Genomic DNA, 16930 nt, shown 5'->3' with positions numbered 1-16930 from the left:
CACCAATCTCTTTCCTTATGTAAAAACCCACCACATAAAGTTCTGCCTTCAACTTTCCTTCTTGCCCCCTGAGCTCTGACATTACACTTTAAAGATGCCCAAAATAGCAGTAAGTCTTTCTACATTCCTTGGTAGAAAGCAGTCCTTTGACAAATTTGGTCCACAATCCAAAATAAAGGAAAATATAAAGATGTGAAGTAGAATCTGTTCGGGGCCTGTTTGCTGTGGCCTATGATGAGAAATCTGAAAGCAATGACATTTTTTGAAGTGAAGTTGTGTACATCACAACTTCTATAAGAAGCAATCTCACTCCAAACTCAGTTATAGGGTCTTGCAGTGAAATTATGTGTCAAAACGTAGATATTGTTTTGGGCTTGTCCAATGTTTAGGCAAAAACCCTAACGTTGGCTGCATTTGTAGTGACAGAGCAGGACACATCTCAAAGAAATTCTGGTGCTTCTGTTCCACTTTGGTGAGATCTTATCGTTTTCCTTTGGTACTAAATTTGAAAATATATTATAAAAGAATATACTTGTGATTATACTAGAAAGATGCAAGAAAATAAATCTCCATTAAATTATATAGAAGTTATCAATTCACAACCAGAGATATTTTGAACTCAATATACTCAGTTTTGATTTCAAAATAGGAAGGTGAGAAGAAAAAAAATGTGAAGTAACGACTATTGTACTTATGTCGATTTTGCGTCAGGCTATCAAGCTAATGTCGACCCATCTCATTGTTTACAACTGATAGCTGTGTTTATCACAACAACTGATGTTCTAGAGGATAACTTATGTTAGATTTTAGTGATGTACACAACTGCACTTCAAAAAATGTCATTGCATGCCTTGGGCTTTGAGACATTTCTGAGAGTCGTGATAAGGTGCTATACAATGCAAGTCTTCTTAAGTGGAGTTTAAAAAACTAGTGAACTCTCTCATTTATAGTATGGTTGAATTGTAGTGGAGATCTCATTGTTCTAGCTGAAAAATTTCTTTTTGACTTTTGCTTCGTGTTTGTTCAGTTATCTCAAACTAATGCATTTACCTCTTACTAAATCCACTCTGGCACCATTTATACAATTTTCTAACTATCAGAAATGATTGAAAAAATAGTGGGAACATTTTTTTTTGTACAATCTGTAGGATATCATTTGATAACTCAATTTCAGAGCAACTTGACAGTTGCCAAAAGAAGAAAATAAGTGCATGAAAAAAAATGGAACTTACATCATTTTGATTGATGGAGTCAGCTGAGCTGACTGTCTTTTTTAAATGACTAAAACCTCAAAAGTTATCAACAAAAGAAAATCCAAACTAAATATTTGTCAAACGTTTTATTTTCATTTCTGAACTGCTGTGTAACACAAACAGGTACATACTGTTTTGATACATTATTTATACTTTCTGGGGCAAAATATAGGCCTTCATAACTGATAAACTACACAGGTGAAACAGACACATTACGTTTGACTTTGGGTACATCCCAACAAGGTGAGGCTTTTAGACTTTTTGATTTCTTCAGGCATAAAACATTTTAATTTAGAATATTTTAGCAATTCTTCTGTGGAATTTTGATGGTGATGGTCTTAATCTCGGTGTACTCCTGGAGACCATATTCTCCCCTAGACAAAAAGAATAATATTCAGCAATTTTGCTCAGATAATTGTGTTCATTGTACTTGGAAATAACTGAGGAAGGAGTTTTCCAAAAGCAAGAGAAATATAAAGGCATTTGCAGCTTTAATTATAGGAATACCTGCTTTTTATCAATATATGAAAATGCTTCTTTCCCTCAAGGGGAGACAGGGAGTTTTATTATTCCTTAACTGGATGGAGGCACTGCTGTTTAAGTTAGCATTAATTGCCCATACTTAAATGCCTTTTAGAAAGTACTGATGAGCCAACTTTGCTGTAGTCTATACAGTGTAGGTACTATAATGATATTTGGAAGGGAGTTCCTGATATTAACCCTGTGGCTGTGAAGTATTTGCAACACAGTTCCAAGTGAGGAGGGGAACTTGCAAGTGGTGTTGTTCCCACCTTCTCGTCCTTCAAAATAGTCAATGCCAAGTCAAAGGATCCTTGGTGAGTTGTTGCAGGGCAATTTGTAGACAGTATACATTGCTACCACAGCATATTGGTGATGGAGGGAGTGAGCATTTATTGTGGTGGATTGGTGGATTTTTGTTCACAACAGAAGACTTAAGATAAAACTAAAGTAACTTTTTGTGCAAGTTAGTTTCAGGTTCCACCTGCATAGTGTGATCTAAAGCCAAAACAACCATGTTGACACTTTCAAAACCTTGAATTAGGACGGAGATTATTTGGGGACAATTGCCTTGTTAGAAATCCCTTTAATAATTTTTGTTGTTGTTGGCTTACATGTCCTGGCAGCCTACAAGCTGAAAGTTTGACACCCCCCACCAAAAGATGGGAATGGAGGTAATTTTAAAATACCAGCGCTGAATAGAATTATGATTTCAACACACTGGCAAAATTCAGGGTGTGAGTAGATAGGAATCCTGCTTCCCCTCCAAATCAGGTCAACTGTGACAGCATTGCAGCTTGGGCAAGGAAGGCAGCTTTAGACTGGAAGTCAGGTATGGTGGTCTTAGGGCAGGATCTAAGCCCTAGAAGAGAGCCACTGAGGGAAAGAGGACTTGTAAAGGGATACCCTTCCTCAAATCTCCATTACACGACCCTCCAGAGAGGTACAGATCCGGGGAATGGTGAGATCCTGGAATGAGCAGTTTGCTGAGGGAAGTGCATCAGCAGTAGGTGAAAGGAATTGAAGACAAGGGAGGTAATACTGAACAAAGAAGTAACATTATTACCTTCTATAATCCCTCCCAGATTGACATCAATGAGGTGAGGGTTGGCCTTACCTTGGATACCAGGTCTCTGGCTCCCCTTTGAGTTTTTTTTTAACATTAGATTACATTACAGTGTGGAAACAGGCCCTTTGGCCCAACAAGTCCACACCGACCCGCCGAAGTGCAACCCACCCATACCCCTACATTTACCCCTTACCTAACACTACGGGCAATTTAGCATGGCCAATTCACCTGACCTGCACATCATTGGACAGTGGAAGGAAACCGGAGCACCCGGAGGAAACCCACACAGACACGGGGAGAATGTGCAAACTCCACACAGTCAGTCGCCTGAGGTGGGAATTGAACCTGGGTCTCAGGCGCTGTAAGGCAGCAGTGTTAACCACTGTGCCGCCGTGCTGCCCACTCTGTTGTTTCCCTCTGTTGAAATGGAAAGCTTTGGCACAGACCACAGATCTCTTCCACAAGATAACAAACAGCTTCGTTTTGACTGACTTAAAGGATCTGAATGACTCATACACTTCAGCTACCCCATGTACATTCCAGCCTTAAATGGCTCTGAACAGACACAAAGCCCCATTAGGTAATGTGGCTGCATGGTCTAATGTGCTGGAATCAGGTTCCAGTCTCTTTGGAGTAATGGGTTTGAATCCAACTACTGCAATTGCACAAATAGTCTGTCATTCAGATATTTTAGTATTGTTTAAGGCTATTGTGGCAGAGTTTCTTTATTAATTTGTAGGATGTAGCAATGCTGGTGAGGCCAGTATTTATTGCCTGTTCCTAGTTGCCCTTGAGAAGGTGGTGGTGAGCTGCCTTCTTGAACTGCAGCAGTCCACCTGCTGTGGGTTGATCCACAATGCCTTTAGGAAGGGAATTGTAGGATTTTGACCCAGTGACAATGAAGTAATGGCAATATATTTCCATGTCAAATGGTGAGGGCAACTTGAAGTTGGTGATGTTCCCATATATCTCCTGTCCTTGTCCTTCCATATGGAAGTGGTTGTGGGTTTGAAAGGTGCTAAGGATCTTTGGGGAATTTCTGCAGTAGATAGCACACACTCCTGTTACTGAGCATCAGTGGCGGAGGGAGTGGATGTTTGTGGATGTAGTGCCAATCAAGCAGGCTATATTGTTCTGATGGTGTTGGAGATGCATCCATCCAGGTAAGTGGGGAATATTTCATCATACTCCTTACTTGTGCCTTGTAGATGGTGCAGAGGCTTTGGGGAGTCAGGAGGTGAATTACTTTCCATAGTAATCCAAGTTTCTGACCTATACTTTTTGCCACTGTGTTTATGTCAAGAGTCCAATTGAGTTTCTGGTCAATGATAAATCCAAACATATTGATAGTGGGGGATTAAATTATAGTAATGCCACTAAATAACAAGGCATGGTGGTGAGATTGTATCTTATTGGAGACGTGTCTCTAGCTTTGGGCCAGGAGGCTTGTGTTAAGGTCCCATCTGCTCAAGAGGTGTGTGATAACGCATCTGAAAGTTGATTAAAAATATATAAAGGAAACTCTTCTCTATGTCAATAAGGGCTCAATCCTGCAGAAAATCTGAACTTAAATCAGTTTCCCTCCAGATCTGTGTTTCACAAACAAAATAAGAACCAGTTCAAGTTTCCCACCTCTGAGGTGAAAGTAGAGCTCTCCATCACTGCCGCTGTGATATGTCGTTGCCATGTATATAGGTATGAGTGGTCATTTAAGGATTGTGGTAATTTAAAAATTGTAGCTTACATAGTCCACATGAACTATGGCAAGCAATGCAAAGAGGCATCAGTGTCAAATACAGCACTGCAGGAAGAAAGGTCCTTCAGACTTTGTAGGGAAAGTAATGCATCAATCAGACAAACTGAGATTTCTCTCCTTGCCCATGATGCAAGCCAACCCATGTCCCTTGCTCCACCTCTCATTTTGACCTTTGACCCTGTCCCTGCCAGGGTCCCAGCCTCTACCTCGCTTTCCTCAGCCCCTTATCAGCAGTGCATGTGCAGATATTTTCTGCGCTTGTCTTACGGCCACTGAAGTCTGACGGGCTGCATCTCTGTATGTACAGCATTATGTATAATCATTCCAAGTTAAAATATGTACATTGATCCCTTTAAGGAGAAACATGTTCACATACTTGTGATGTTGTGTAGATTAATGTTGATTCACCATAGCTAGGTGCATTAAGATAATGGCCTGCCTGCTGGATTGACATAAGCCTTTTAAACAAATAAATTTCCTGTTAAAATTAACGTAATTCTCATCTGAACTTTAATCCTTGATTTTCTTCTCTCAGTGTTTTCAAATTTTCCCATCTTTCTGTAGAACCCATGATTCTTCAAAGCAGAAAATATATTTACATCCCTCCCTCCACAAATGTGCATTTAATTAATTTCTGTTATATAAATTTCATACATTTTATAACATGCAATGACATTGAACTAAACACGTGCTTCACTCTTAACTAGTAATTTTTTTTCAATGATACTTACATTTCTCTACCATTTCCAGACATCTTAAATCCCCCAAAAGGACTCTGAACGTGCATGGCATTGTAGCAATTGACCCTATTGAAATATTAATATGTTTAGCAATGCAATCAATGCAATTGGACTTCCAGTTCATTGAAATATTACCATGTACAGTAGAACGTCGATTGTCCAAACGAGATGGGTGGGGAGTATTTTGTTCTGATAACTGATCGTTTGGATAATCAATCTGATCGTAAACAAGCAATAATTTGAGTGCCGGTTATCAAACATTCTTTGGTTATCTGACAATACAATCTGCCAATTGCGACCAGAATACCGTTTAACTAATACCTGAATGCTTAGTTGCCTAATGCCATTTTTACGGGACCTTGAGATCTTGTTCAGATAATCCAAAATGCAGATAATTGATGTTCGGATAATCCAGGTTGTACTGTACTGTAAAAAATAAATTCAAAAAATGCTTACCACACAGTCCCAGCTTGAAGAGCTGAAGCAACAGTAAATGCTTTATTAATATCTTTGGTGAAAACAGCAGCAACCAAACCATAGTGGGTGTTGTTGGCTCTTTTGATAACTTCATCTACTGTTTTAAATTTGATAATTTGCTGTACTGGCCCAAAGATCTATATTTTTTATATAGAAAGAGGAAAAACATTGTTAAGAAGACAAGAATTAATTCACAAAATAACCCAGAAATTGCTGGAGAAACTCAGCAGGTCTGGCTGTATTTATGGCGAGAAACCAGACTTAATATTTTGAGTCCACTGGCCACTCATCAGAACTGGACTCAAAATGTTAACTCTGTTTTCTTTTCACAGGTGCCGCTAGACTTGCTGAATTTCTCCTGCAATTTCTGTTTTTCTTTATATCAGATTTCCAGTACCGCCAGTTCTTCATTTTCTTTAAGAATTAACACACATCTACATTATTAATATTTGTATTGTATTCACTTGTAGCATAAATATTTCATATTTAAAATCAATCATATTTAAAAGCATTGTTATATGAATTATGCCAGTTTAGCTTTTTTAAAATCCAAATAATGCCATTTAAACACTTGCATGAAGAATATTGAACTGTTTTGGTCATTATATACAGTGACACAATAAACGCAATCAAAAATAAATTGCACATAATTTCACTGCATCTAATTTTCACATTGGGGCAAATCTCATTTCTGTGGCAAACAATGTTTCTACTACATAGTGACACTAAACAATATCCATTTGTTACAATGATTATAGCAAGTAACAGCTGAAGCCACTTCAAAGGCTGAGAATTTTGCTTCTGGTTTGCGAGTTCAGAACTGGGAGTGGTGGCATGTCTTCATCCACAAGCTGACCCGGAAAAAAGTGGACCAGCATGATGAGTTTTCATTCCAATTTGTGGGGAACCCTCGGATGTCTTCTGGGGACCCCGGGAAGAGATTGGGAGTTGCCTGGTGCACAGTGAGGCTGCACAAGACTATTTTAGTGCACCAGCAGAATATTGAAGTTTAATTAACAAAAAACACTCCTCTCATTCTCCATACTGCCCATGCCTTCTCCATGTCAACTCATCCTACCTTATGCTTCTACCAAACCCGTGTTCCTCCATGTTATGCCCCCCAAATCCCACATGGGACCTCATACCCGGCATGCCAACATTTGTCATTTCACCCATTCCCATGCCCTTCATAGCTATTATGACAAATTAAGTTAAAAATCACACCAGGTTATAGTCTAACGGGTTCATTTGGAAGCACTAGCTTTCGGAGAATACTTATACTCCACAACCACCTGATGAAGGAGCAGTGCTCTGAAAGCTAGTGTTTCCTAATAAACCTGTTGGACTATAATCTGGTGTTACGTGATTTTTAACTTTGTACACCCCAGTCCAACACCGGCACCTCCAAATCATGACAAATTAATGCCAACTCATGCCAACCCATTCCCTACCAACTACCTTTTGTCTCAACATCTAACATGGCAACTCAACTAACATTCATCATGGAAAGACCTCAACTCCCACGCAGAGATTAGATGAATTAAATTTCTGTGCCTACTGTAGACAACTATATTGGAAAAAAAAACCACTCTCATTCACAAAACGCCATTTGAGTTTGCAGCTTTGCTACTCAATTTTGACAGGATTATTGACAGTTCTAATGAGCTTAACAGTAATGGGTTTAGGCATTTATATGCACATTCACGCCTGCTCTTAACAATTCCACAGGGCATCTGACCTCTATCAAAGATTAGATTAGATTCCCCTACAGTATGGAAACAGGCTCTTTGGCCCAAAAAGTCCACACCGGCCCTCCAAAGAGTAATCCACTCAGACCCATTTCCCTCTGAATAATGCACCAAACACAATGGGCAATTCACCTGACCTGCACATCTGTGGACTGTGGAAGGAAACCGGAACACCAGAGGAAACCCACGCAGACATGGTGAGAATGCGCAAACTCCACACAGACAGTCACCCGAGGCTGGAATCAAACCTGAGTCCCTGGTGCTGTGAGGTAGCAGTGCTAACCACTGAGCCACAGTGCCTCTTACCTCTGCCTCTGGTATCCTAGGATACACAGGGGTAACTTGTCTCTCTAAAATGGCTGCTCAACTGAATCCATAAAATTCAGGTCTGTTCTTATCAGGTCTGAACAGCACACTTTAGGCTTCAAACTCCAAGGCTATCAGAATTCCACTTTACTGGAGCTGCTGATGTGTTTCTGGATTAGTGATGCTGGAAGAGCACAGCAGTTCAGGCAGCATCCGAGGAGCAGTAAAATCGACGTTTCGGACAAAAGCCCTTCATCAGAATTACATAGTTATATATAAAATACATAAACGTAGAATACTCCCCAACCCCATTCCTGTGCTTGTAAAGAAAGATGGGAACAGCTATGCTTGGGGTGGGATTTATGATTTCTCAGCGGTACTATTATTTTTGCCATGACACAGTGGCTCCCATTATGGAGAGTTTCTTCGCTAAGATCTAATGATCAGTCTGCTAACATATACTGTCCAAACTTATACTTTGTTGAATTGTGACTTGAACAAATATGGAACTCAATAGAGTGATACAAGCTTGAGTTCTTGCCTTCAAGAACCATGCAGCAATAATTGAAAAACAAGGGAAAATTATCAATGGCGTTTTAAAAAAATCGCTTGTTACGACAAGCAAATAAATCAAGTCAACTACAGATCTCCAGAAAAATAAGTTGAGTAACTGTAGTCGGACTTCTAAACATTAACAATAATACTGAGTGCATACAGGCTGGTAATATAAACCATTAATCAGCCAGTTTTTATATATCATCTTAAATAATGAAGTTGTACTGAAGTTTAAAATGTAACCTAATGTAAAGATATTGTAGTTTTAGCAAAAAAAAGTGAAATTCAATTTTTCTCATAATATTCCCAGTTTTTAAGTTTGCTTTTTCTTATTAGTTTGAATGATCTGGGTTACAGAGATTATAGCTGTTTTAAGTGGTCTCCTGGGATCGTACCAGGAGGTTTGCTTCTCTTACGAGACAGAACAGTGCCAGCCTCTCCTCCCACAACACGGAGCACTCCACCATTTGGAAATTCTGTTTTTTATCAACTTGTTTGATAGCTAGGGAAGCATGCCTATTGAGGGCACACTGGAATCAAACCTCAGTCAAGGCCAGCATTCCTATTGACATTTCACAATAGGTATTACAATGGGTGCTGAAAGTGAATACTTCTTCTGAGAAACAAAATAATAATGACTTTGCCTTTTCCGATGAATTATTTAAGACTCCAAGTCTGAATTATGTAGTTGTATGAGAAGCTGGCATGTACAAAGCAACATTACCTCCTCTTTGGCTATCCGCATGTCATCTGTAACCTCTGAGAAGACTGTTGGCTGTATGAAGAAGCCTTTATCTCCCCATGGCAAACCTCCACATTCCAGCTTGGCTCCTTCTTTCTTCCCACTCTCAATTAAACTGAGAATTTTATCATACTGCTCTTTGTCAATCTGTCAAATGTTATCACATGAATGTTATAAATAAATGGCTACATTTGAAAGTGATATTATGATGATTGCATAAATGAGCATTTTTCTAATATCAGGTGAATTTTTGTACTGGACCATTTTATACAAAAATAGCAATTACATGAAAGTTAAATTAAAATGAAAAGAATGCATTGTGCCTTATTTGAACACCCATTCTGCAAAAGTCCCACAATTCAAATATTTGACAAATACAAAGTATATAAGTAATGGCTGAGTAGGTAGCAATCTCAGCTCTGAGCCAGAAGATTTAGGTCCAAGTACTTTTACTGCATGTGAGTACAAATATTAAGGTGAACATTCCAGTACTATACTGAGGTATGTTATGCAACTGATAAAGTCATAGACATCTACAAGACAGAAAAAGTCCATTTGGCCCATCAAGTCTATACCAGTTAAAAGAGATGTTGTCTTCTGGATGAGATTAAATCTCAGCTCAATATAACAGGTTCTATTTCAAAAAAGAAAATGGGCATCATCCGATTGTTCTGGCCAACATTTATCGAAGCAACATCACAGAAACAAATCAAGTTATTATTAGACTGCTGCTTGTGAGCGTACTGAAGCAGTTTCTGCCTGTATCCAGCAAGACCTAGATAACATTCAGACTTGGGCTGCTAAGTGGCAAGTAATATGCATGCCACGTAAATGTCAGACACTGACCCCCTCCAATCTGTAAGAATCTAACCATATTACTTGGCATTCAAACACACTACCATCACTGAATGCCCCACTATCAACATCACCTGAAACTAGAAACTAAATTAGATCACCCATGTAAGGGCAGGACCGAGGCTGAGAATCCTTTGGTAAGTGACTCACCTTGTGATTCTCCATAGCCAGTCCACCATCTTCAAGGCACAAGTCAGGTGTGTGATAAAATGCTCCCCATTTGCCTGGATGAGCACAACTCCAACAACACCCAAGAAGCTTGACACCAACAAAGCCAAATCATCCTGCTTGGTTTGCACCCCATTGACCCCCTTCAATGCTCACTCCCTTCGCCACTGACACACAGTGGCTACAAAGTGTACTGCAGTATCTAACCAAGACTGCATCAACAGCAAGTTCCAAGCTAGTGTTTTCTATCACTTAGGACAAGGGTAGCAAAATACATCGGAAAACAACCACCTGCAAGTTCCCCTATAAGATACAGACCATTATGACAAGGAATTCTACTGTGGTTCATCTAGTATCTCTGGGTAAAAACCCTGAAAATCCCTTTCTAACAAGACTGTTGGTGTCCCTATAACTTAAGGATTGCAGCTATCCAAGGAGGGAGCTCAAGTTCATCTTTTGGGGAAATTAAAAAGTGGGGATGAATACTGCCCTAGCCAGTGGCACCCACATCCCATGAATGAACAAAAAAGAAATGGCTACCATTTTCTCGGAAACAAATCCCGGGTAACATGTATACATATTTTAAGAACACATTGAGCTGTGTTGTGATGTGACATTGTAATCAAAAAGGACAGGAACTTTCTAGAAGCTAAGGCTTGATGAAAGAATTAGCTGTCAAATTGCTGCAAGCAGCTGAATGAGCCGGAAACTTCTTTTCAGCCAGTGCCATTCACCAAGCACTGAATGTCAGGAAGGTAAGGCAGGACCGTTGGCTAGTTGGTTTTGTAGTAATTGTAACAATGTCAGCCACATGGACCTCATAGGAGTCCCTGATTGGGGCTGTTAATCTGGTTCAGTCAGGGTGCCCTGGCTGACAGATATCAACAGGAGTGGAAGAGGTTCTGTTCACTCTGAGAGCTGGCACTAAGGAAGCCGCAGTAGTATCAAAAAGACACCACACATATAAATAAAGGGTGGCTTGGTGATAGGATGCCAGTCTCTGTGGAGTGGCAATGAAACTAAAGCATGCTCCTGAAGAAATTGGCTCACAACAGTCATCTTTGAATTGGGGTAAGCATTTCTGGCATCATGTCATTATTTGGGAAACTGGACCCACTCGATTCTGCCATCAAAGACTGGGCCCAGTGTGTGGAAAGAATGCGTTAGTTTTTCTGGGCAAATGGTACTGGGACAGATGAAAAATAAAGAGCAATTCCCTGACAGCTTGTGGACCCACAGCTTTTTTGGTTATTAGGAGCCTAACATTTCCTGAGGCACCAGATACTAAAATCTTTCAAGAGTTGATGGATTTAGTTATGGAATACTACAGCCCCAAGCCTCCATTAATACTGAGATGCTATCGGTTTTACTTGACAGTTCGAGAATGAGGAGATTCTGTGTTATGATTTTTGACTAGATTAAGACGACTGGCAGAGGCACGTGACATTGATTTAACCCTTAATGAGATGCTAAGAGATTATTTGGTATGCGGAATTGATGATGTAAGCATGCCAAAGCTTCTACTGACTGAAACCCAATTGGACTTCAAACACGATAATAACTGGCTTTATCAACGGAAAATGTGGCAAGTAGAGCATATGAATTACAGGGCATACTGACGGAAGTGGACACTGTGCCTGTGCAACTGAACTTGGGGAACACTACTTGAGTGAAGGCAATTTCATAGCCTGAACAGAGGGGGACTTTAGGACATATCCTGAACAGAGGGGGATTTCAGGTCAGACCATAGAAAAACCCGTAAACGAGCCTTGGCCAAACAGTTCACATTTTCTTCAGGATCCAGGCAGGCAGGCCATTGTAGTTGCTGTTGGTATTTGGACTCAAGACAGCAAAAGAGTCCCACTAGGCCTGAATTGAGTAAGAGACCTCATAGGCCAGTATCCAGGAGACTGCATTCCCTGGAAAGCTACCTACATCTGGCTTGGAGCTGTTAAATTGCTGAGCAATATCCAAATCAGAACCAATCAAAATAAATATCTGGTAAAATGGTCATCTGGTTCTAATGGAGTTTGATACCGGTGTAGCGATTGCAGAACCTGTCTTTAACAAAATTTACAAAATGGTGACTTGTTGATGGGATACTGGCCTCGGTGGAGTTATTTCAGCTTTAATTTGATGAAACTATAAGAAGCATGAGATAACTAATGAAATAAAGCAACTACCAAAATAAATCAACCAGATACTAATCTATAAAGAGTTGATGACACCTTTAAATGAAATATAATTGCACATTGATTGACATTCTGATTTGTTTGCCCTGCATACCTCAGATGGGGATTCACAGCATGTGCACATATGACTGTATCAATCTGCTGTCTGACATGTTTCATGTTACAAGCGCATGTGTGCATCATAATTACATACTGGAACTCGGTAAAGGTACTGAAAAAAGATGCTAACAAGTCCAATTTCTTATTTGATATCTTATATTCTGGCCACTCAGTTCCCCTAAGACATGCACACTACTATGTTAAGAACCTTAAATCTCTTCTTCAATCTAAGAAGTTTATAGCATTCAGTCCTTGAGTCTGCATCTCATCCATTCCAACTGCTTTTTTCTTCTTTTTTCTTCTTTTCTTTTTTTTTCAAGTTTTAAGTGGCTTTTTTTTATTTAACTTGCCTTCTGAAGAGGGCTCAGTCATACAGGCAATGGTGCTCTTGGCACTGGCATCAGAGTCCAGAACGTGGCAGCAGCTGGAGCTGGCGAATCATTGAGGGTTGGTGAAGGAATGGCTGGGGAGCCTGGATGGCACTTGGCAGTGAAGCGAATGGTGAGACTGGATGGCAGTTGACGGTGAAGCGGATGGTGTGTCCGGATGGCACTTGACAGTGAAGCAGATGCTGAATCCAGATGGTGTTCGCCAGTGAGTCACTCAGCCCAGTGGTGTATTATGGAGGGGGTGGGGGGAGGGGGGTTGGACCCTGGTGAGACCAGCATGGAGCAACTGTAGGTCCATGGCTATAGAAGGACTGCAATGTTGAACTTTTAACTGTATTTCTTTAATAGATTATACTTAGAAGAACTGCAATGTTGAATTTGTAACTTTGTTTTATTTTTCTATTTTGTATCATTTGGTTTCGTACCTCAGTGCCTTTTGTACCTAAGATGGGGCCAGGAGTGACAATATTGTACTCTTTTCAGTGTACTCCTGTAATTCTGTACTTGAGTACACAAAACAATAAAATCTAATTCTAATGTGCCCCAAACTCTTACTTCACCTCATCTGTACCTAATAGGTAACAAACTAAGGCCAATAGAGTTTGATGAGGGGTTACTGGACTTGAAGAATTGACTCTGTTTTTCCGCTCTGCAGATGATACCTGTCCTACTATATTTCTCGAGTACTCGCTGTCCTTGTTTTCTAACAGAGGCTTCCCCTCCATTGAACCCAACACTGTAATTGTGAGACATGTCAGCATTTTGGGAGGAGGTATGATACTCTTGATGTGGGACTTGGTGAACTTGATGACATCTTGCCAGCAACAGGTTACTAACTGAAGACTGCTTTGTCATTCTCACTTCCCTTGGAAGTACAGTGCAACAACTTTTCATGACTTCTGTCTCCTAAATTGCAGAGGAATATTCCTCACTTTTATCTGCAAATGCAACACCACACATGACAATGAGTTTGACTGAAGCGAAGGTGGTGAGGATCAAGTTCCCTATAAGTTTTAAGTGCATCATAAAGTCTGAGTACAAGAGCCTAAATAATCAGACCTGATGAAAGTATTTGTTTAGTGAACATTAACTACAAGTAGCACTTTGAGTTTCTTTTGAGCTTATGAATCAAAGTATCATGAAAAGATGACAAGCTAAGGCAAGTTGCCGATATAAACACGATACAGTAATTTTCTTATGCTGCAGCAAAATTTGTTATATCTGTTCACACTAAACACATGACTATAAATCTTTCAGTGTGATTATGGCATTGGAAGTTAAAAAAAAGTTCTTTTTGTACAAGGATGAATTTCTTACTAGCAAAGAAATAGGGGTTAAAATTACTCCTGTTCTAACTTACATTAATTAGATGATTGGTCACAAAAATGCAACCTTATCTATAAACTGCTAAAGTAGCATTTCTCTATGTTCAATGCTTCTCACAGTCCTTTTTGAAAGGATTCAGGAAAATAGCTGCTGATTGCTATGGCTAATAAGAAGAACCTCTGCAAAATTGTAAATGTTTGGAATTCCTTTGTGAAATTCTGTCAGTATAGGTAGATAATATCACATTAAAAACCCAATAGAAATCTATTTTGGAAATGATATAGAGAATATAAGAAAGTAGACACTGGTAAAACAATACAAACCACAGTTAAGAGTGCAATTTTTCATATTAACATTTGTAATTGGTCAACCAGGATAGTGCAGGGATAAGAAAACATACCTACAAAAACATAATTTTTAAAACTTGTGCATAGGTTATGGTCATCATTGACAAGGCCAGCATTTATTGCTCATCCATAATTGCCCCATTGAAGGAATTTGATAAGTGCCACATCAAAGACCACTGCAGAAAATACAAGCTTATGGTATAGAGCATAAAATAATAACATGAATAGATGACTAGCTGGCTGGCAGAAAATAGAGAGAATGTATAAATGAGCCATTTTCTGATTGGCAGGATTTAAGTGGAGTTCCACAGAAATATGTGCTAGACCCTGAAATTTTTATAATTAACATCAATGAATTAGGTAGAGCCATAGAGTCATAGAGATGTACAGCATGGAAACATACCCTTCGGTCCAACCCGTCCATGCCAACCAGATATCCCAAGGAGAAAGTGAGGACTGCAGATGCTGGAGGTCAGAGCTTAAAAATGTGTTGCTGGAAAAGCGCAGCAGGTCAGGCAGCATTAAAGGAACAGGAGAATCAATATTTCGGGCATAAGCCCTTCTTCAGGAAGAAGAAGGGCTTATGCTCGAAACATCGATTCTCCTGTTCCTTTGATGCTGCCTGACCTGCTGCGCTTTTCCAGCAACACATTTTTAAGACAAGATATCCCAATCCAATCTAGTCCCACCTGTCAGCACCCGGCCCATATCCCTCCAAACATATCCTATTCATATACCCATCCAAATGCCTTTTAAATGTTGTAACTGTACCAGCCTCCAACACTTCCTCTGGCAGCCCATTCCACACACGCACCACCTAAGAATGTTATGCCTCAGTTATATAAGGCATTGGTGATACTATGTGCAGTTTTGGTCTCTAAGTAAGGAAGTAGGTAAGTGTATTGGAGGCAGTTCAGAGTGGTTTTGCTTCATTGATACCTGGAATGAGAAGATTGTCTTGTGAGGTTTGGTTAGGCAGGGCAGGCTTATTTCCATTGGAGTTTAGAAGACTGAGAGTTCTTGACTGAAGTGTACATGATCTGCGTGAAAACGTTTTATATCTTTCCCCTCTCACCCTAAACCTATGCCCTCTAGTTCTGGACTCCCCCACCTTAGGGAAAAGACCTTGTTTATTTACCCTATCCATGCCCCTCATGATTTTATAAACCTTTATAAGGTCACCCCTCAGCCTCCAATGCTCCAGGGAAAACAGCCATAGCCTATTCAACCTCTCCCTTCAGGTCAAACCCTTCAACCCTGGCAACATCCTTGTAAATCTTTTCTGAACTCTATCAAGTTTCACAACATCCTTCCAATAGGAAGGAGATCAGAATTGCAAGCAATATTCCAAAAGTGGTCTAACCAACGTCCTGTACAGCTGCAACATGACCTCCCAACTCCTGTACTCAATACTCTGACCAATAAAGGAAAGCATACCATACGCCTTCTTCACTATCCTATCTACCTGTGACTCTACTTTCAATGAGCTGTGACCCTGCACTCCAAGGTCTCTTTGTTCAGCAACACTCCCTAGGAGGAGGGGAGCAAAAGCACGATAGCCAAATTTGAAGGAGGCACCATGATAAGTAGGAAGGTATGTTACACAGAAGACATAAGAAATTTGCAAATGGATACAGATGAGTGTAAACAAAAGTATAACAGATGGAGGATAATGTGCATAATTGTTCATTTTGGCAGGAAGTATGAGAAAAGAGTATTAGAGGGCATAGGTTTAGGGTGAGAGGGGAAAGATATAAAAGAGACCTAAGGGGCAACTTGTTCACACAGAGGGTGGTACATGTATGGAATGAGCTGGCAAAGGAAGCGGTGGAGGCTGATACTATTGCAACATTTAAGAGGCATTTGGATTGGTATATGAATAGGAAGGGTTTGGAGGGATATGGGCCGGGTGCTGGCAGGTGGGACTAGATTGGGTTGGGATATCTGGTCGGCATGGACGGGTTGGACCGAAGGGTCTGTTTCCATGCTGTACATCTCTATGACTCTATGACTCTAATTGGGGAATGACTGCAGAATTCCAAGGTACAGAGGGATTTAGGTGTCCTGGTGCATGAGTCACAAAACATTGGGACAGAGTCTCCCAATTTACAAACACTTGACTTTTGAATGCTTGTAAATAATGAACACAATCTCATCCAGTGGTGTAATTTTAAAGATCCAAAGTACAAACATTTCCTGCACTTATAAATTGCTCCTTAACATTGTCCTATATTATATTCTGACTTGTGTAAAAATCAATGTGCAAACAGAACCTCTTTACAACCAGGAGACTGCTTCTGTGCAAATAAAACATTTAATCAAGACGGCTAATGGAAGGCTATTCTTTATCGTAACAGAAATTGAATACAAAAGTAAGAATGTTATGCCT

General features: G+C 40.0%; 1 protein-coding gene across 1 annotated transcript in view; it reads right to left on the bottom strand.

The window, feature by feature from the left end:
* Positions 1 to 1326: 1326 nt before the first annotated feature.
* The window catches only part of LOC122560880 (aldehyde dehydrogenase 1A1-like), a 72450-nt gene continuing 56846 nt past the window's right edge, over positions 1327 to 16930 (bottom strand). The window contains exons 11-14 of the mRNA XM_043712085.2: positions 9148 to 9312; positions 5794 to 5951; positions 5329 to 5403; positions 1327 to 1627 (exon numbers count right to left, since the gene is read on the bottom strand). Coding sequence (XP_043568020.1) covers positions 1555 to 1627; positions 5329 to 5403; positions 5794 to 5951; positions 9148 to 9312 — 471 coding nt within the window. The 3' untranslated portion in view covers positions 1327 to 1554. The remainder of the gene's footprint in view (positions 1628 to 5328; positions 5404 to 5793; positions 5952 to 9147; positions 9313 to 16930) is intronic.

The sequence above is a fragment of the Chiloscyllium plagiosum genome, unplaced genomic scaffold (genome assembly GCF_037043375.1).
Source record: "Chiloscyllium plagiosum isolate Xiang-an unplaced genomic scaffold, Cpla_swu_hap1 HiC_scaffold_2, whole genome shotgun sequence".
Taxonomy (NCBI): domain Eukaryota; kingdom Metazoa; phylum Chordata; class Chondrichthyes; order Orectolobiformes; family Hemiscylliidae; genus Chiloscyllium; species Chiloscyllium plagiosum.
The sequence above is the reverse complement of the archived record's forward strand: the minus strand, read 5'-3'. Positions and strand labels throughout refer to the sequence as shown.